This window comes from Scomber scombrus, chromosome 23 (genome assembly GCF_963691925.1).
Source record: "Scomber scombrus chromosome 23, fScoSco1.1, whole genome shotgun sequence".
NCBI classification, from domain to species: Eukaryota; Metazoa; Chordata; class Actinopteri; order Scombriformes; family Scombridae; genus Scomber; species Scomber scombrus.
In genome coordinates, this window is record NC_084992.1 from 2,915,535 (window position 1) to 2,937,119 (window position 21,585).

The 21,585-nt window shown below is 38.3% G+C and overlaps 1 protein-coding gene across 1 annotated transcript; it reads left to right on the forward strand.

Moving 5' to 3' along the window:
* Positions 1-10,439: 10,439 nt before the first annotated feature.
* Positions 10,440-21,175, forward strand: LOC134005810 (butyrophilin subfamily 3 member A2-like). The gene is made up of 6 exons (XM_062444817.1): positions 10,440-10,549; positions 13,885-14,238; positions 14,597-14,810; positions 15,548-15,612; positions 16,438-16,554; positions 18,762-21,175. Exons 1-6 carry the CDS (start codon positions 10,501-10,503, stop codon positions 19,442-19,444), a joined length of 1,482 nt encoding a protein of 493 aa, XP_062300801.1. The 5' UTR covers positions 10,440-10,500; the 3' UTR covers positions 19,445-21,175.
* Positions 21,176-21,585: the final 410 nt, after the last annotated feature.

Consider the following 21,585-nt stretch of genomic DNA (forward strand, 5'->3'; position numbering starts at 1 on the left):
TAAGGTTAGACAGAGTTTAAAAATACAAGTTAGAAGAAACATGTAAAAAAAAAAAAAAAAAAGAGGAAAAAAAGGGTAAATTAAATTCAGAAGGTTACTTACCTGCTGTGAGATGTGTTAGTAATTTCATTAGACTGCACAATTAAAGTCTGTAAATCATTGACTGACTCCTAAGCTTAAATTGATCTGATTTATTTCCGACTGCTCATGAGTTGCAAAGTAATAATGGCTGAGCGTTTCTTTTTCTTGACTTCCAAGTTTAGCCATTCAGCGTTTTTCCCACTGTTGTATTGCTGTTGCAGGTAAAACAGATGAAATGTCTAGTTAGGTGAGAAAGGCAAATAAATACCACAGACACAATGTGAATATGGGCTTCCCAAGCTCTTTAGCAAGAGAGAACAGCTCACACAAACAGTTTATATTTTCAGCCTCTTAGCACAACCATTAACACTAACATCCTGTGTGCAGTGATACTTGTCTGTCAGCTGTAACCTCTTCTCTGCAGAATATAACTATTCCATATATGGCGTCATGTCTCTTGTACAACTTCCAGTCCTTGCATTTTGTTTCCCCCTTTCTAACCATCACTTGTTTAGAATCAGAGTCATAGGGGAAATGGTGCACTTCAGGTAATCTTTTCTATTTCTTCTTTCTTAACAGACAACACACTCATTTTATCTACACAAAGTTAAACTCTTACTTGTATGTTAGACATTTTACTTAAAGCTGCAGTTGGTAAGTCTTATAAAAGTAACGTTTTGTCATATTTGCTAAGACTGTCACTATGTAAAGACAGCATTACATGAAACTAGTAATCTGTAAAAAAAAAAAAAAAAAAAACAGGCTCATTTATCCCCATCTACTGCTCTTACTGCAAATTGCCAAATTGCCAGAATCCAACGCGACCGGACAACAAGAACCAATCTGTAATGGCGCAGCAAAAACCATCAGCGAGGACAAAAATATCGATACCTCCGTTACCAACTACAGCATACATGGTCGCATGCCGTCACGTGCACGTCAGCCTCCTCTGGGGGAGGGACTTTGGAGGCAGGGCAGGAGTGCAGCGGAGAGGGAGGGGGAGGGATATGAAAGTTGTACTTCTTCAAATTTGACGCTAAGTCCTCTCTCTCCTCAAAGTTACTGACTGCAGCTTTAAAACAGGATAATGAGGTCACAGCCTATAAAAGGTCAGTAGATAAGGTCAAGAGTGTGTCATCTTCTTTTCTTTTTTTTTCAAGATTTATTTTAGGGTTTTTTTTTGCCTTTATTTAACAGTGAATGGCAGAGAGACCAACAGGAAACAGGAAGAGAGAGAGGGGAATGATCTGCAGCATAGGTCCCTGGCCAGATTGTAACCCCAGGGACGCTGCCATTATTTGGCATGCACTCGAACCACTTGACCCCTGCACCAGCTGGACAAGGCAGCGTTCCAGGGCGGGTACTTCAGGCATGTGCAGGTCTGGTGGCAGAGGTCTTCACCAACATCTTCAACCTTTCCCTGAACCACACTGTTATCCCAACTTGTCTCAAAGATAAACAAGAAACCCAAAACAAAACAAAAAAAGTGTATTTTCTGTTTGGTCTTTTTTGGTTGTTTGTTTAATTTTTGTTTTATGCAGTGAATTACCTTTTCATTTCATTTTCATTCATCCCTCTCACCTACAGTGCCTATAAAAAGTATTCACCCCCTTGGATGTTTTCCACTTTTAATGCTTTTATAAATCGAATCATGATCAATATATATGATGTCATATTTTTACTCCATTCTTTTTTGTAAAACTGATCAAGCTCTGTCAGGTTGCTCAGGATCAAGCGTGAACAGCCCTTTTCAAGTCCAGGCACAAATTCTTTATTAGATTGAGGGCTGGGCTTTGACTCTGCCACTCCAGAACATTCAACTTGTTGTCTTTAAACTGTTTCTGTGTAGCTTTGGCTGTATGCTTTAGATCATTGTCTTACTGGAAAATAAATCCTCTCCCAAGTTGTCGTTCTCTTGCAGACTGAATCAGATTGTCCTCCAGGATTTCCCTATATTTTGCTGTATTCATTTAAGCCTTCCAGGACCTGCGGCCGTGAAGCATCCCCACAGCGTATTGCTGCTGCCACCACCATGCTTCACGGTGGGGATGGTGTGTTTGTTGTGATGTGCAGTGTTTGGTGTCCACCAAACATAGCGTTTAGTCTGGTGCCTCTTCTAGTTCTCTTCTAGTTGACCTAAGAGTCTCCCACCAGTTGTTGTATGTGGAGTCTCTCCCACCTCAGCTGCTGAAGCTTTTAATTCCTTCAGAGTAGTCGTAAGTGTCTTGGTGGCTTCCCTCACCAGTCTCCTTCTTGCACACAGTTCTGAATGATGGATTCCACTGAACCCCAGGGGATGAAGTGACTTGGACATTTCTTGGAGCTCTTTGAATGTTCTTTTGTCTTCAACATGTAATTGTAGCCAGGAATACTGATTAACCAGTAACTGGACCTTCCAGAGACAGGTTTCTTTGTACTACAATCACTCGAAACACATTCACTGCACTCAGATGATCTCCATTTCACTATTTGTGAGACTACTTGCACCAATTGGCTGGACCTCTATTGAATTAGGTCAGTCAATTTAAAGAGGGTGAATATGTATGCAATCACTTATTTTGCATTATATATTTTTAATTAATTAACATTACTTTGTACAAATCTGTTTTCACTTTGACATTAAAGAATTGTTTTTTGTAAATCATTAAAAGCCAAATTATATCGAAAATGATTTAATTTATAAAAGCCATAAAAGGGGAAAACATTCAAGGGGATGAATACTTTTATAGGCACTGTATGTGTTTTTAAGCATAGAAGATGCAACTCTTATTTCCCTCCTCCAAAACTGTATTTTTTTGTTTAATTTTTTTAAGTTGAATTATTTTGTTGTATGTAGTGAATTATCTTTTAATTTCACTTGATTAATTCATTCCTGTCACCGATATGTTGGACAGAAAGTGCAACTCTCATTTTCCCTATTTACTCTTTGATAAGACATCCCCACACTCTACAGGGACACCTTGTGGCCACAAGTTGTCAAAGCAGTCCCCTTAAAACATGTGATATGATTATTCAGGAAAAACAGTGAGAGAGTTCAGTGATCGATAGTCAATTAACGCAGGATTAAGTGACATTCATACTGTTACTTTTACCGAAGTAATCTGTTGATGTTGTTGTTAATGATGTTGTTGTTGTTGTTGTTGTTGTTGTTGTGTTTGCTGTCTAAGTTTCTCAATGTTATGCGGAGAGTCTGTGGGGAAACGATTATGCTAACTTTAGGGATTCTTGAACCAATCAGAAAGTCAGGGATGGTCAACCTCTCATGACTGAGAGCCTATAACTCAAAGACCATTAAACCACAGGAAGAGGAAGTTCTGAACTACATTATATTTAAGCTGCTTTCAGTTTGATGTTCAGACAGTCAGCAGCAAGACATCATGGAGATCACAGCTCTCTGCTTCAGACTGTGTGAGTACTCACTTGTCATGGTTTTTTTCTCCTTTTATAGTATTTAAATGATCCTTTACATTAATGTGTCTGTGTCTGATGTTCAACTCTGTTCCTTTGCAACAGTGATGCTTGAAATCATTCAGCTGGGGACACAAAGTCAGAAAAGTGGTAAGTAAAGATACTTAAACCTTCTGTTTGTTTTTTAGTTGTTGTTTTTTCATCATTCCCTCCATTTAAAGAATCAAAGTAGAAGGTTGACATGAAGCTTCTGAATCTATTATGTAATTTAGGTTTAATTTCAATTATTTATTAATTAATGTCCATTTTGCTGGTGAATATCTGAATGTTTCCTACAAAGAAACCACATTTTAAATGGTTTCTGTCACAAGGTGGATGCAGCTACAATCTTTTTTTTTTCTTCTAGATTCTAGATTTTTCATTTAGGACACATTTTTAAAAAATAATTTCTTCTCAGTTTCAGATGCTGCTTTTCTTCGTATCACTCCAAACAGACTGCAGCACTTTGAACACCACTCAGTTTCTCTTGAATGTGATGGGTTTGATCATTCAACTCAGTTTAGAGTGATCAGGAAAACTGAGGAATTTATGCCAGCATGTGGTAATAAAAGGATGCCAACAGGGTCCTTTTGCACCATTGATAGAGCCTATCCTGGAGACAGTGGAGAATACTGGTGTGAGACTGATAGAGGAGAGAGAAGCAACAGTGTCAACATCACTGTCACTGGTACAGTATATTTATTGTGTTTCTAAAACCACTATATACCCATTCCTAATGTAATGTTTACAGAATAAAAGAAAATGTACAAGGGAAGATTACAACATTGTCATTGATCAACCAGAACCTTTCAATGTTTAAAAATGTACGTGTGTGTGTGTGTGTGTGTGTGTGTGTGTGTGTGTGTGTGTGTGTGTGTGTGTGTGTGTGTGTGTGTGTGTGTGTGTGTGTGTGTGTGTGTAATACAAAATCACAATTAACTATGGTAGAGATATATATAAACCCCTGCCTACCACTAGACTTAGGGTTATTATCATGTGTATATTATTTTTTTCTACTGTCTTGTGTCTAAATTTGAAATGTATTGAATTCAGTAAGGAGGTTTTGTTTGCAGTCAACAAAAAATGGTGCCATATGAATAACATTTAATTTGATGTCAACTTTATATCAAGTTTAAATTGTTTTGGATACCATTTTTCGACTTGTGTTTTTTATAGTGTGTTTCAGTAACATTGTACATATAGAATATTTTTCACAATTTTTAATAAGTTGTATTGTATCAGATGGTTCAGTGATCCTGGAAAGTCCTGTCCTTCCTGTTAAGGAGGGAGATGACGTGACTTTGCGCTGCAGAAGTAAGGTAGAATCCAATGACCTCCAAGCTGATTTCTACAAAGATGGAGTCCTCATGCAGAGCAGTCCTGTAGCAGAGATGACCATTAACAGTGTTTTCAAGTTTGATGAAGGACTCTACAGGTGCAACATTTCTGGTGTGGAAACATCACCAGAGAGCTGGTTAGCTGTCAGAGGTGAGTACATGCTGATTATACATGATGATAATAACTCTACTACTGTGAAGTCCAGCTGTTGACATTTGTTTAAAACTGGAATAAAAGTTTTTATGATTGTTTTCCTCAATTTTCTATGCAACATTGTATTGTACATGTAACATATTTCTAACATTTTCTCAACATGTTGTATTGTATCAGCTGATTCTGTGATCCTGAAGAGTCCTGTTCGTCCTGTAATGGAGGGAGACAATGTGACTCTACGCTGCAGAATCAAGGGATACTCGACCAACCTCAGAGTTGATTTCTCCAAAGAAGGAGTCCTCATGCAGAGCAGTCCTGTAACAGAGATGACCATTTACAATGTTTCCATTTCTGATGAAGGACTCTACAGGTGCAGCATTTCTGATGTGGGAACATCACCAGAGAGCTGGTTGGCTGTCAGAGGTGAGACATAAGAGTGTTACAAAACAGAATATGAAGATGAAATGTTCCTGATTGTGTGTCAAGAATTCATGTAACATTACACATGAATTGTATACATGATGATGGTAACCCTACTTATGAGAAGTGCAGCTGTTTGACATTTGATAGAATCTTGAATAAAAGGTTGTTTGAAAATAGGAAAAGTTAAATATATGATTAATGTTGTAAATGTTAAATGTTTTGCAATTATCTTTGTAAAATGATGACCTCATAGGTAAAAAACAGTTTTGTGCCACTTTCCTGCTGTATATTTCTAGTTGTTGTGTGTGTAAACATGTTTAATTGTTCAACCTTCATCCTACCAACGTATTTAACATCCAACAGCTGACTGGGGTACCTGGTGATCCCAAGAATAAACTACTGTAAGAAACAACTGTCATAGCAAAATTTATTTCAGAACTTATTTCTTCCCAAAATATGATTATGTCAAAAATGTCATCTCGGAAAAAATGATTATTATTGTTTTAGGAAAGCTATAGTTACATTTGTATTTGGGTCATAAAATGACCACCTGAGAAAATGTATTAGGATTAGGGTTAAATAAATGTTCCTTGTACTGTTGACATTAATATTCTCTTTTTTTTCTCTTTTCAGCACATCACAAAGAAACTCAGTGCGCTTCTTCAAACGACACCTCACATCACTCCTGTCATAGTTACCTCGTCTTAAGGACTGTGTTCACAATGGTACTGATCGCTCTGCTGCTGCTGCTGGTGGGACTACTTTACTGTGGGAAACTCAAAGTTAAATAGAAATAACTGATATTCACTCACATGCCACTGCCAAAGAAAGGAATAATGTTGGAATGATTTTTATCTTGTACATTTTGGTCACAAATATAATTAAGCAAAACATGATACATTGGGTTTGACGGCCCTCCAGCAGAGTTAACATGAAGGTTGTTAGCATGCATTGTTTCTTATGTTCCTGTTGAACCATCACACATCACTTTAAATACACTCTATGATTGATCTATGATGATATGTATACTTCTCATCATGTCACGTTTATAGGTTGGTAGTACTTCGTAATTTCGGATGAGGCAGTCTCAATATAGCAGCTTGTACACCAGAAAGTTTTATAAGCACGTATGATAATGATTTTTTTTAGAGCTGCAAACACTGTGGCAGCTTTCACCAGGTAAAATAGCAACATCAGCAGTTAGTGTTGTTTCTCATGCATGTATATTTGTATGTTGGCTGTTGAGATTAAAGTCAAAAGTTGAAAACCACAGAGTCAGATGTGTGATCTTTTCAACATGCGCTTTCAGTCTTCATCTGTGTCTTATTTTAGATGCTGCAGATACAGGTGATAATTTGAGTTTCCAAGACAAATACACATCATATAGAGAAACAAGATTCAAAGACTCAATTATCATACACAGAAATCAACAGGTTACACTATACAATGACATTCTTACTTTTCAGTGTGTCTACATTATTCTTCATGTTAGAGAGAAATAAAATAACTGTATTTGGAATGGTACAGGTTTAAAGGTTTAAATAAAAAAATAAAATATACATATAGGTGTGTATTGACTGAAGTCAATATAGTATGTGCAAAAAAAAGTGCAAAGTACTGTGCAAACAGCAGTTAAATACAAAAATAAATTACAAATATAATAATAAAAGTGTATACTCACTGTACAGGTCAATACCGTATGTCCAAAAAAAGAGCCATTCATTGGTCAGTAAGGAAGAGAGGTGGTAGCTTAATGTGAAACTGCACATTTTATATGTTTGTTGGTATGGTTTGTGTTATTTTTGTTGAATTTCCTACAGTTCATTTTTGCATTGATATTTTTTGTTTTTAAATCTCACCTTTTCTCCAGTCTGCCAACCTGTTTGATTTTTTTCAACATGAACTTCAATGGTAGTATTATTGTGTTGTTTTGGATTCTTTGGACGGCACCTGCAATAGAAGTAATTGAGCACTTTCACAGCACTCACACAAAATATCTCTGCAGGCAGACCCAGTCACCTCTGTATCCCTAAATATAACTGGTTGAGTCTGTGTCTGGTTGTGTTGGTTCCCTTTTGAAAATATGAAGAGATTAAAGGACTGAAGCATATCGGCAGTATAACAGTTGAAAAGAAAGTTAAACTTAAGATATTATATCGTATTATACAAATCAAACATTCAACAAGTCTTCAAAATGATGATTTGAAGAAAACTATGTTTCATGTTTGATTTTTTGCTAAATGTTGCTTCCTCAGTTTCTCTGAAGTTTCTCTTTGTGTTGATTCTCAGAGCTTTGCAGAGTGTGTTGTTGAGTGTGACTTACTATAAATTATCACCCATAAACCACAGAGGAAATGAGTTTGAGAAGAACTGTGAATTACTGGTGATTACGTGACAATACATGTATGTTAGAACTCTAATATGCCTGCATTGTCACGCATTCGGTTTCAGAGTGAAGCACTACAGCTTCCCTCTACCAACCAGAAGGCAAATATACCGTTCTGACAGTCCATGTCTGAAATATAAATGATGTATAATGCAATATAAAAATATAAATGTCTGTTTTGAAGTTCTTTATTCCAGGAATTTCATATTCAAAAAGCTGCAGGAGAATACCAACTTGTGTTAGGGAATCTGCTTTGTCTCTCCCCTCCCCCCTTTTGTGATTGTTTGTCTCTCTGTGTCTGTGTGTGCTGGGCGTGACCTCCCTGGTTCCTCCCTTGCCTGTTTGTCTCCGCACCTGGCTTCAATCACCTCGTCCACTCAACAAGCTGCTGCAGTATTTAAGACCGGTTCTTCACTCCATTCTTCACCAGATCGTCCATTTACCCATGTGGTACCTAAATGTTCTTGCCTTGGTATTTAGTGTTGTTTTGAAAGACCTCTGTTTAACTCCTGTTTGCCTCTGCTTCAGATCCACCTTACCTGCCCGGGTCTGGTGCTCTTGTTCAGTTTCCTGGTCCAGCTCTCCAATATCCACTCCAGCCCAGATTAGAATCTACGCTCGAACCCAAATTCTCAATAAACTCAGTTTGAACCAAGTTGGCTTTTCTGTGGCTGTGTTCTGCTTAATTGGTCCAAAAAGCTAAACCGTAACAACTTGATTTTGACTAACCTAGACAAATTCATTTTCAACGTAGCTTAAATTGAAATTAACGCATTTTTTACATGAAGGGGAAATGAGTATGGGCAGGTATAAACAGGAGGAACAATTACAGAGACTAATAGCTATTTCAATATGGTATTCAAATGTTCCACTGTCTCACTAAAAACACTGGGTTGAAAACATAGACTGTATATAAGACGGAAGTCCTTTTGACACCAAAATGGTCTCCCCCTGGTGGCCTTTTGATAGAATGCAGTTTTAAGTAACTTCCGCGTTGGCATCATTTCAGAGGACCGGAACTCCCCGCCTGGTTAAAACAGGAAGTGAGCAGTGATCTAGAGGTGGTCTCGAACAGCCACATGATCAAATCACATATTTGGTTGTTTAATTTGTAGAATTAGTTATTACATGTTGGCTATTAAATTCTTAAATTTTTTTGAAATTACCTGTACATGACTGTAGGAGAAGGAAGACAATAATGTGATGTAAAACCAAAACTCTGAAATCACTGAAGGTCAATCCATCACATGGCTGTATTGTTGGTCGCAGCATCCTGGATTTGTGAAAGGTGGGGGGTGAAATTGTAAATATATAATATAATAATCGAATTTAATATATTTACACAAAAAGATTTACAGCATGTCTCACTCAAAAGTAATGGAATCTTAAGAAAATATCAACAAAAGGCAACCAAAAGCACATTTTTTAAATTGTTGTTAATGTAAGACCACTGCATTACAGATTAATGTACTATCCCATCACCTCATGACTAATTTGTTGCTAAGCAGAGTTAATGTGTTATTCAACACAACACCAAACAAGTTATCACAAAGCACAGATTTAAAGAAAAGGCAAAAGGAAAAGGAAAACAATTATTGTAAAGCTCCTGAAGATAATCTGCTTTCATGATGGTCCCCACAAAACAACAAGCTGGACCACAGTTGCTAATAGTGGAAGAAGTACTCAGGTCCTTGAGTAAATGTACCAAAGTATCAATACAGCAATGGTTAAAGATTAATTTTCAATTGTATACATTCTTAATTATGTTTATAATCCAACATGTACAGCTGTATCATGGATTTCAAGGTTGCAGTTTTCCTAATTTAACATTTAATGCAGTGTTTGTGTTTGTGAACGTGCCTGGTGGCCACCAGGTGGAACATTTGAGTAAGTAGAGCTGAAGTATAAGAAGTACAAAGACATGCTGGTACAACACCTGCCTACATGTATATCCTGAGGTGTCCATAGTCAGTGGTGGAAAGTAACCCAGTACATTTACTTAAGTAGTGTGCTGAAGTCTATGTTTAAGGTACTTTTACTTTTCTTGAGTATTTTCATGTGATGCTACTTTTTTCATTTCAGAGGGAAATATTGTACTTTCTACTTTCTACTCCACTACATTTATTTGACAGCTTTAGTTACTTTTCAGATGCAGATTTGACACAATGGATAATATAACAAGCTTTTAAAATACAACACATTGTTAAAGATGAAACCAAAAAGCAGTGTGTAGTCGGCTCACATTTCAGATGTCTATGAGTTGTTAACAGCTCCACCAAATAGTGATTTTTTCCCTCTAAACTTCTCACATGGTTTCATTTCAATAAATGTTCAAATGATCCAATATTTCAGCAAAAATCAAAGATTAGAGAAAAAGTCAAAAAACTGAAAACAGAACTTAGTTTTTTCTTCTTTCCTCTCCCATTAATCATCTCACCACGTAAAATGTTGAATGTTCCCAGCTGGCATTGAACGCACCATCTTGGTATGACGTTTGTGGGCAAATCGAAAGTCAAAACTTTGTGAATGGTGTTCACTCTCACTCAGACTCTCTGCTAAGCAGGTGTTGAGGAGCTGCTCCGGGTTGCAGAGACTGACTAGGGTTTACCTGAAAACTTTTTAGTTAGTTAGTTTTTTGTCAGCAGGAAAAATCCAATTCACATTTTTAGGTGATGTATCATCGTCTTGTCCTGGGTGCCGCTGTGCTATCTTGTTGTACAGGTATGTGAAGTTTGCAAGACATTTGTAGGCCTTTTATTTCTTTTCTTTTTCTAAATGTTGCTTTTACGGGAGTTTTCTTGAGGGAATGATTGATAAGGAAATAGAATCAAATTTATTAGTAGCCAAATAAGAAATGTATAGAAATGTGTATCGCACATTTTAAAGTTCTGTCTCTCTTTCTGTGGGTTAATTTGAAATTTACACGGTGTTTCTTTGTGTTGCCTCAATTTTAGAGCAAATGTCTATTTGCATTCCCTGTTTTAATCAGCCTGTTATTGCAAAATACAGTATATTCTAAATATAGGCTGTAGTAAATTAAACCGCTTCCTCAATGAGGAAAACACTTGGTGGTAGGAATTTATTTAGGCTTTTTTAAAAGGTGTTTTTCTCATATGTCAAAGAGGTTGTTGTTAAGACATTCATTGTAATGAGATGGGTCACTCAGCAGCTTTTTGACAGGTCAGTTAATTCAATAGTTTTCAGAAATAAACTGTGAATATTAACAATATACTACTAACCCTACTATCTTTTGATTGGTAATATTACCAATACTAATGCTGCTTTGAATATTGTAAACTTAATGAGGTGGAAAACAAAAAGTTCCAGATACATTTTATTGATAGGAATTGAGAACTGGGCTTTAATTTAATACCATGTTGTGAATATTTTTACTATATTCTGAAGCTTATATCAGGAAGGGCAAAATAACTTAAGATAAATTAAAACCTCATTCTTTGTGTATATCATAATTTAGTTTGTTTATACTTGTATATTGTTATATATGTTAGGTGTTGGTGGTTAATGGCTTAATTTAAGTGTTACAACCAAATATTTACAGTGTGGCCAAAAGTTAATTTACATCGTAATCATTGTTGTATGCACCTATAATACTTCATTGTACTAGCAGTAGAGCAGTTTGAGTGACACTGAGATCTAAAAGTGGTTGAAGGTAACATTTTCCCTAGTAGCATATGCTCATCCTAAGTATGTCATTGTCAGCCAGTTTTGGTCAACCAAGTACTTATTTTATCAGCTGGAAGATATGAATGCATGAGCTTGCAAGAAATAATAGAGCAGTAAACTTTACTCTAAGGGTGTGACTCAAGAATGGCCCAGTTTCTTTTAAGCACGTGTACTATATGTGGTAACAAAAAACTGACATGCAGGCTTATGTCTTATTCTCTATGCTCTGTCAAATGCATGCTTAATCACCATGCGCTTTTAAGCTCTATGTGAAAACCTGTTGAGCGTGGTCTAAACCTGTTCAATAAAATCAGCCTTTCATTCATAATTCATTCATGTAATGTAAGAAGTGATAGAGATTTTAATTATGCAGCCCATACATCAATGGAGAGAGTAGACAGGAGTCCAGGATGTCTTGTATTGAAAAAGGTTTATTTCTTGACCAAGGAGAAGTGATTGAATGATCAGTACATGTTATGTTCTGATGCTCCCTTCAATTCTGAAGTTTCTCTCCTCCGGGGATAGACTTTAAACCACAGGTATGATAATGCCACAGGTTGAGCCATGCCCGAATATGGGCAGATCCAACACATCTACAACATACAGAATTTAGTCTACTGGTCTATAGACAAAACATTGCTTAGACCTCACTCAGGAACTTTGTCCTACATCCAACACTATATCAAACCTCTGACTCCAGTTACCTTTACCCCATTCAGCGAAAACAGTCAAAGACATATCTGACCTCGGCTGCTATAGCAACACTATCAGAGTACTTCCTGTTTTCCCCAAAAGGAGCAGACTCACTGCTCACCACTATCTCAAGGGGAGACAGTGTCTAAACCCAATATTTGGTGTGGCCTTGCTATGACCGCAAAGCCTAGTTTGACCCAGTGCATATTAATAATGGAAAATTTCCTAACAAGAAGTAGTAGCCTATGTCAGTGAAACATAACAGTTTAATTCACTTTTCACTGCAGTGGAACAATAGTGAGGCACATGCCAGCAAATAAATGTTAGGGTTTTCGTGTGCCATAATGTTGAGCAACAGCAACATACCAGTAGTTTTCCATCAGAGGACTGTAAGGCAGCTATAATACTATCACTGTGGAAAATTTTAGATAGTAGATACAGGAAGTTTTGACCTGTTTGACAAGTTAAGTATGAGGAACTGCTGGATCTCAGCTTAATTTTACTGTTTTGGTGTTTCTAGTTGGTCTAACACCGCTATGTGTAACCTCACACTTATGAATGGAGGTGTTTTGAATGAAGAAAGACCTGAGTCACAAAATATGCTTGCTATTTTTCACAGTTGAGAGTGCTGGCCTGCCCACGCACTCATGCAACACAGATAGTTAATCACACTGTAAACTCCTGTCACTACAGTTCAGAGTGGGGAAAGAACAAAGGAAGTTAATCTAAACTATGTAATCTAACCACAGGAGCAGTTTGATGATTAAGGAGGGGATGTTTTTTATATGTGGGTGTATGCATGTGATTCTTGACATTTTAAAAGATAGGTGGATTATTCCTTTATTTCACATAACAAAAACAGGATTGACTCACAACTATTAACCAATGTGTAACATGAAAAATAACAGTTGTGCTATGATGCAAGACTTCTTTCCGGTGCAGAATTTCAGACATTCGGCCACTATACACTAAGTCGTGACCAGTTAAACCAAAAATGGTTTTATTTAAATAATGTTAAGGGTTCAGGGGAGAAAACACGCTACACTTTGTACTTTTCCAACAACCAGACTAAAATGAGCTGTAGCACCATCTTTGGCCACAATGTAGTTACTGAGATAGTGGTGCCCTTTCAATATTTACAGATTTGAGACATTTGTAAATCTACTATATAGTGAGGGTATATAAGCCCTGCAATAGGTCCGTAATCTTTATTTGTTTGTAGTATCAGCCGTTCCTGTACTCATGGCGGCTGGTAAGAATGTGTTGATTCGTGTTTCATTGAAGGTATGATCAGAACAGATGTTGTCTGAGTGTAGCCGTTCAAAACATGCTGCAAAGTGCAAATTCATTAGGATTAGTTACATTATTACACACAGTCTAGTTTTGCGTAACAAGCTGGTTGTCTCTTTAATCTGATGTCTGTGGCAGATGTGATCATGTCAGATCATATGACCTCCTCAAATATATGGACATGTGTTCCCAACTTTGAGAAATGTATTGTGATAAAGACCTAGATTTTAAAAAGGGAAAAAAGGGGTGGGCTGCATACAGTCAACACAGGAAGGGGTTTCTAATATGTTATCCACCTTGTCTCAGTTGTTTTAGAAATAACATCAAGTATAACACAGTACTGGATGTGTTTTGTCAGGCTCCAAATGATTTATGTTTATGTTTTCCAGGTAAATCTTCGGTATATGGTGCACACGAGACAATTTTCGCCTTTGCTGGTGGAGATGTCATCTTGCCCTGCAGCTTGGATATCACTGCCATCAATGACTTTCCAACAATCGAGTGGTCCAAAGAGGGTCTGCATCCAAATGTCATCTTCCTGTACCGGGATGGCTGCGAGACATACGAGATGAAGAATCGGGCCTTTGAGTACAGGACAAGCTTCGTCACCAGAGAGCTGAAAAATGGAAACATTTCATTAAGGATCTCTAATGTGCAACTGTCTGACGCAGGAAAATATCAATGTATGAGACTGTGGAATAACCCTAACACCCGAGACATTACGAAGCTGGAGCTGGTTGTGGGTACGTCCTGTCATGTTTAGTTAAATACAGTAAAGGTATCACCACTGCATCATAGTTTCCCTAAACCTGCCTGTTTTGGACATGTTGTAGTGTCAACCTATGAGTGCTGTAAAAGCCTGAAAGATTATTCCAATTCAGTTCAATTCCTTAATTAAATCTTTATTTGTATAGATAAATTAAAGCATATAGGAAAAACTAACCACACCGGTGCACCACCTTTCTTCATCATGACAAGTTTGGTCATGACTGTTTTCCATCTCTAATGAGTAGTTCTCTGTGGAAAAAGACTTAACAGAACAATTATAACATTTTGGATGAAATTCAAAAGTTACACCTTATGTCATTCTTGTTTTTATAGGGGCGGCTTCTGAGCCGAAACTCACAGTAGTTTCAGCTGAGAGTGGAGGAGTGACTCTTCAATGTGAGGCAAACTGCTGGCTGCCACAACCAGAGATAACGTTTCTGGATGATCAGGGAAACGATATTAGTGCTGAGGAGCCAAAAAGAGATCAAAACCATGCCGGATGTTACAGTGTCAGAAGGAGAGTGACTGTGCAGACTGCTACCAACAGGTTCTTTCACTCATCACTCAAAACTTTGATCTAACAAGTTTTTTTTATCTAGTGCTGTCATCAGGTCAAAGCCTACCTGTTGCGCCCTGAATAAACACTGCTTTCACACTGGCAAAATCTATATGAGATTAAGCCTATTTTTTCCCCCACTCATGTCGCTAATATACAAATGCATACACATGCACACCACAACTCATTTTCAGGTTTCTGCTGCTTTTTTGTTACGACTAGTTGGTTGTAACAATTATTCTGTGTTTTTCAAAACTTCATAGCAGCCATATAACTATGCAATATGAAAATAGAAAGTATTCCTAAAAATATTACAAAATATAGTCTCATTGTCTAAGGTCCAAGGACTATCAATCAATCAATCTTTATTTGTATAGCGCCAAATCACAACAAAGTCATCTCAAGGCACTTTACACATAGAGCAGGTCTAAACCGAACGCTTCAGGTTTCAATTTTAAAGAGACCCAACGTTCCCACATGAGCAAGCACTTGGTGACAGTGGCAAGAAAAAACTCCCTTTTAACAGGAAGAAACCTCAGGCAGAAACATCTGCCTCGACCAGTTGGGGTAGAGAGGAGAGAGTGGAAGGATAGGAGAGAGAAGCACATTGAAACTATAGTATAACGTGGATTGAATCATGTGTGCATTCAGAGTGACCCACCCAGTCTATGGTATGATTTATAAACTAAAAAAAACTAAAACTCTAATCTAATGTCTTTTACTCACAGGGTCGCCTGCAGAGTTCACCAGCCAAATACCAACCACACCAGGATCACAGAGATTCTCATACCAGGTAAACTGAAGCTTCAACAACACACATTCATATTTACACTTAGAACATGCAGCTGCCATTACTTTTTGTAGTTTCACTGTAGGGATGGAAGGATATCTACTGGTGTATATAACTGAATTTAACCCTCCTGTTGTCCTCGAGTCAAGGAAGGAAGGGAGGAAGAAGGAAGGAAAGGAGGGAGGAAGGAAAGATGGAAGGGAGGAAGGAAAGATGGAAAGGAGGAAGAAGGAAGAAAAGGAGGGAGGAAAGAAGGAGGGAAGGAAGGAAGGAAGGAAAGGAGGGAGAAAGGAAAGGAAGAAGGAAGGAAGGAAGGAAAGAAAGAGAGAAGGAGGGAGGGAGGGAGGAAGGACAGACGGAAGGGAGGAAGGAAGGGAGGGAGGAAGGAAGGGAAGAAGGAATGAAAGAAGGAGGGAGGAAAGAGAGAAGGAGGGAGGAACGAAAGAAGGAACAGTCAAAACAGACGGGGTCAATTTGACCTGGGATGATGACACAAAGGTTAAAAGGTTTTAGTTTTAATGTTTTCATCTTATTTCAGTAAATTGATCATACTGAGCTTGATCTTGTTAGGAAATCAGTTTCATATTTGACTGTCACACACGTCTGATTCTTCTATACTACTGTCTGTAGGAGCAATTTCTTGGTAATTCATAAAATTTCACTTGCAGCATTTGACCAACTCTATTAGATTTAGAGAGTAATGGCTTCTGTTTATACTAGATAAATATTTATGCTCTGCCCCAAAGACCAATTAGTTTCGTTGACCATAATATTTATGACACATCAGATAACTTACTTACATCATCATCGTGTTTGTTGCTCTTCCAGCTGACTGCCTGACGTCCTACACTCCAATCATTGGCGCCGCTGTCGGAGTGACCATTTTAGTGACAATGGTATTGTGTGGATCAGCTGTTTTTATATGGGAGAGATGTCGCAAATCTGGTAAGTGACTAACAGTAAGACAATTTCACGAAGAAACTCACTTCTCAATTAGAAAATCAGCAAAAGTGCAAGCTAGTGCATGCCTGGCTATACATTGACCAGCAGAGCAACCTTTCTTTTGAAGTTTATGAGCCACTAAATGCCAGATCAGCTCCTCTTGAGGAAAGAACAGTCAGACATTAGTCATTGAAACACATAAACAAAGAAGGAAGCACAGCTGTTGGGTTTCTAAACAGAACATAATTCATTCCTACCAGGAGACTTTAACCAAGCTATAGATGTTGTGTGCAAATATTAGCGGAACACTTGAGAAAGTACATTATAAACTCATTATCTCTGAACTCTGAACACGCATGACTTTAACCTTTGTGTTCAGTGACGCAAGAAGGCTTTATCAGTCACACGCCCATGTGGGTCACGTTTGTAAATGTTTTGATTCATTCTCCTCCCTACTCTGTTCTGCTAATCTGCTGGTGATTCATACTCAAACTCAAAAAGAGAAGCAGGAAGTGAGGCAGGAAGTGTTCCGTTTGACGTCAACAGTAAATAAATATGGCTAAGAGGAGCTGATCTGCAAACTTTGTTCTTCATTTATTTCATTTCTATTCCATTTGAGAATTCATGGTGACAAAAATTAAGGATATTTCGTGATTATTAATACAATTTGGGTGATCAATGGTATCACTACAACGAATTCAGACAGAGAGAAAACTAAATCAGTCAGATGGTTACACTGGTTGGCAACAAGTCAGTGCATGAAAAGAATGCAGCCTCGTTTTAAGGCACCTGTTGTCCTCGAGTCAAGGGAGGAAGGGAGAAAGGGAGAAAGAAGGAAGGAAAGGAGGGAAGAGAGGGAGGAAGGATGGAAGGGAGGAAGAAGGAAGGAAATGAGGAAGGAAGGAAGGATGGAAGGGAGGAAGAAGGAAGGAAAGGAGGAAGAAGGAAGGAAAGGAGGGAGGAAGAAGGAAGGAAAGGAGGGAGGGAGGAAAGAGGGTAGGAAGGAAGGAAAGGAGGAAGGAAGGAAGGAAGGAAGGTAGGACGGAGGGAGGAAAGAATGAAGGAAGGAGGGAGGGAGGGAGGAAGGAAGGAAGGAAGGAAGGGAGGGAAGGAAAGAAGGACAGAAGGAAGGAAGGAACAGTCAAAACAGACGGGGTCAATTTGAGCCGGGAGGCCGACACAAAGGTTAAGGCACCTGCATCTTCAAATAATATGTATGCAACGAGTAGTAAAATGCTGTCTCAATGTATGACACACTGTGCAGTATTTTGGCTTCTGAAAATCCTCCAAACTTAATAATCTGTCACATTGAATGTTATCTTCTCACTGGTACCTGAGGCAACGCTCATACCACAGTGCGATTGTTGTGTTTTTTTAATGCTGAAAAATGTGAGTGCACCTGAGATGTAATTTTTTTTATTGGACAAGAAAACTTTTTGGGCACTACTACATAGGTTAGGACAAAGTTGAAGCATGGAGTCATATGTAAACTGTGCTGGATATTTACCACAGACAGGTTAGGCAGCAATTTTAATGTTCACCTTTGTTTTCTCATCTAAATGAGTTTATCTAACCTGTTTGTTTAACCTTCGTGTCGTCCTCCCGGGTCAAATTGACCCCGTCTGTTTTGACTGTTCTTTCTTTCCTCCCTTCCTTCTTTCCTTCCTCCCTTCCTTCTTTCCTTCCTCCATCCCCTTTTCTTCCTTCCTTCTGTCCTTCCTTCCTTCCTCCCTCCCTCCCTCCTTCTTTCCTTCCCTCCTTCCTCCCCTTCCTTCTTTCCTCTGTCCTTTCCTTCCTTCCTCTTTTCTTTTCTCCCTCCCTCCCTCCTTCCTTGTTTCCTCCCTCCCTCCCTCCTTCCTCCCTTCCTTCTTTCCTTTCCTTCCTTCCTTCCTTCCTTCCTTCCTTCCTCCTTTCCTTCCTCCTTTCATTCCTTCCTTCTTCCTTCCCTTCCTTCTTCCTCCCTTCCTCCCTCCTTTCCTTCCTTCTTCTTCCCTTCCTTCCTTGACTCAAGGACAACAGGAAGGTTTAAGTAACTGATTGACTGACCATTTCTTGACAGACCTTACGTATTACTGATAAAAAGTTACCACAACTAACAGAACCTGTGACTAAACCTTAGAAAATACTAAGTTGTAATAAACCAGACTTATGTTTTGACAAAATATTAATGTGAATACTAACAGCACTTGTGTTTTTTCTTATTCACACAGCGGAGGGCCAAAAACCACCAGTGTCCAGACAGGTGTCAGATGAAAGTAGGATTACCCTCTCGGACAATCAGTCGTTCCTGAAGAAGGGGGACATAGCGGACAACAATGGAAACGACACCACTGAGCAACTGAGAAGGAAAGTTGCTGACCTCGAATCAAAGCTTCGTGAGCGAGACAAAATCATCCTTAAACTACAGAACGAGCCCAAAACTAGGTTTAGTCCTGTCGTATGCCAGCACAGCCAGTCAACTATTTTCCGCCGTCCTTCCAAATCCTCACTGGATGCCACAAAAGTCCTCAGTCCACCCTCTGACCTCGGCCCTGAAGCCATAAACGTACCTGTTGACCACAATCCAAAACCAGTGGACTCAACCAACAGCAACCCTCCAAATTCTGGCAACTTACCTCAACGTGGAATCTCCAGGCAGAATAGCAATCCATCACCTGGTCGTCCGTTACATAGAAAGCGCAATAGCAGCCCGGCTATTTTTAACTACACATTGTCCAGTTCCTCTTCAACTAACAGGTCAAAGACGATGTTAGGAGCTAACGAACATTCAAATAGTGAGTCTTGTAAAGGGCCACGTCCAAACGCTCCGAAGCCTCAGCGTAGACTATCCTCCAGTAACTGTTTCTTTCTACTGGCACATTTGTCCGAAGAAACAGAGATGTTGGTGTCATAAGAATAAGAGCCCAAAGCAAATTGTGAAGGTTGGATTCCCTTAAACCATGGCAGATAAAAGCAAAACAATCTGCATGGCTAGATACCACTAGCAGTACATGAGATACATGATCTTAAAAAACTTTTGGACTTATCTGTTAAAACTCTGTTTTACTATCTAGTAAAACATAGTTGTTAATGAGAACTCTTGGTTCTTATTGCTGTCATATTCTTCTGAGAAAAGAAGCAGGCACTTTAAATTGTTTAAAAACCAGTCATGGGAATAACAGCGTTATAAATAAACGAGTAATCAAATGAATAACTGTTTCCCCCGTTACAACGCCGTTGCCGTTACTGCCCCCCAAAAATGTGGCGTTACTTCTTCAGACCTCACTGAAGCGGTTTTCACCCGAACAGGCGCTTTTCTCTGTCTCTGTCTACTTGCCAAATAGTGGCTGCACTTAGAGGCAAAACCAAAGACAGAGTAGAACGCAAATGAGACACAATATCCCAGAGTTTTTGAGGAATAAAATTCAATCGCTGCACATCTGCCACATGTACAATTATATTATTTACTTCTTTTTAGGACATTTCTTAAGCACAATTTAATTTTGAACGTGTTTTGGGCCAGTTGTTGTTGATTGGGGCAGCCAAGTAATTTGACATATTTGAACAATTTTTTTAAAAAGTAACATAATAGTTACTTTTCCTGGTAATTAATTACTTTGACATTGATGTAACTCAGTTACTTTTTTGGAGAAGTAATGAGTAACTATAATTAATTACTTTTTCAAAGTAACATGCCCAACACTGTTAAAAACATAGATGATACTTCATTATAAACTCAAATAATGTTTTAAACCCACAGTTAATGAGCTTTAGCTTTTTGCAATTTGGCAGGGACAGGTTTGCTGTATCCCCATGTAAGCTAAGCTAGGCTAACCAGCTGGTGGCTCCAGCTTTCACTTACCACACCTAAGGGTGGTATCAATCTTCTCATCTAACTCAAACAAACGAAGCAAATAAGCACATTTAAAAACCTTTTTAAATCCCATATTTACACTTAGCTCTCCTGCTTAGCACTGATTCACAGCTCAGATGTTTCCGCCCTTCACCTCAAAGATATCACGTCAACCAGTGTGTCTTATTATTCACAATACTTAATTTATAGCCTAATTGATTTGCCTGGAATTCAAAAATCATATTTCTGAAAGAACACATGGAAGGGGATATTTCTTTTAGCTTTCTACTGCATTTCTGCTGCAAAGACGAGCCTTCTTTTATTGATATAACTGCAAGTATTGTCCTAAATATGCAACAAACTGCTGGTAAATAATTTTGGTGCAACACTTTTGCCAGTGTTTTTTTTAATGAATGATGTAAATGAACATTGTCTGTGCACAAAAGGATTTTTCCCTTTACAAGAGCATAAACAAAAAACATTTAACTCATATCTGCACATACACTAGTATTATCATTATCACCATTATCATTATTTATTTTATTAAAACACTATTAATGTTGCTTTAATTAATAAAAGGTTAAAAAGGAAGTGAAAAATCTTTTTGTTTTGCTGAAAATGTTCAATTCCAAACTAATGGGTTGTAGGGTGTCATTATTTAAATTACATAAACAAATATACATACTTACCAATTTTGTATGTAGTTTGCGAAATAAGATGTTATTTAACTTGTTTTTGAAGCTGTCATTTTGTATGTGCACTTTCTCACTGTTGTAATAAAGCTGTGACCCAAAAAAGATAAACGGCACCCCCTGGTGGATTAATTCCGACACTGCACCCTTTTCACTTCGCTTTTGTATCAGATCTTAACCTTCAAATTGACCCCGTCTGTTTTGACTGTTCCTTCTTTCATCCTTCCCTCCTTCTGTCTTTCTTTCCTTCCTCTCTCTTTCCTCCCTCCATCCCCCTTTCTTCCTTCCTTCCCCCTTCCTTCTTTCCTCCCTTCCTTCCTTCCGTCTGTCCTTTCTCCCTCCCTCCCTCCTTGTCTTTCCTCCCTTCCTTCTTTCCTTCCTCCATCCCCCTTTCTTCCTTCCTTCTGTCCTTCCTTCTTCCCTCTCTCCCTCCTTCCTTCCTTCCTTCTTTCCTCCTTACCTACTTGTCTTTCTTTCCTCCCCATTACCTTCCTTCTGTCCTCTGTCCTT

Bases quoted from the DNA above. Each gene is read 5' to 3' on its own strand.
- LOC134005810 (XM_062444817.1), top strand. From the start codon at position 10,501: ATGTATCATCGTCTTGTCCTGGGTGCCGCTGTGCTATCTTGTTGTACA. The intron at 14,239-14,596 runs GTACGTCCTGTC...TTGTTTTTATAG, and splicing joins GAAGCTGGAGCTGGTTGTGG to GGGCGGCTTCTGAGCCGAAA. The intron at 16,555-18,761 runs GTAAGTGACTAA...TTATTCACACAG, and splicing joins GGAGAGATGTCGCAAATCTG to CGGAGGGCCAAAAACCACCA.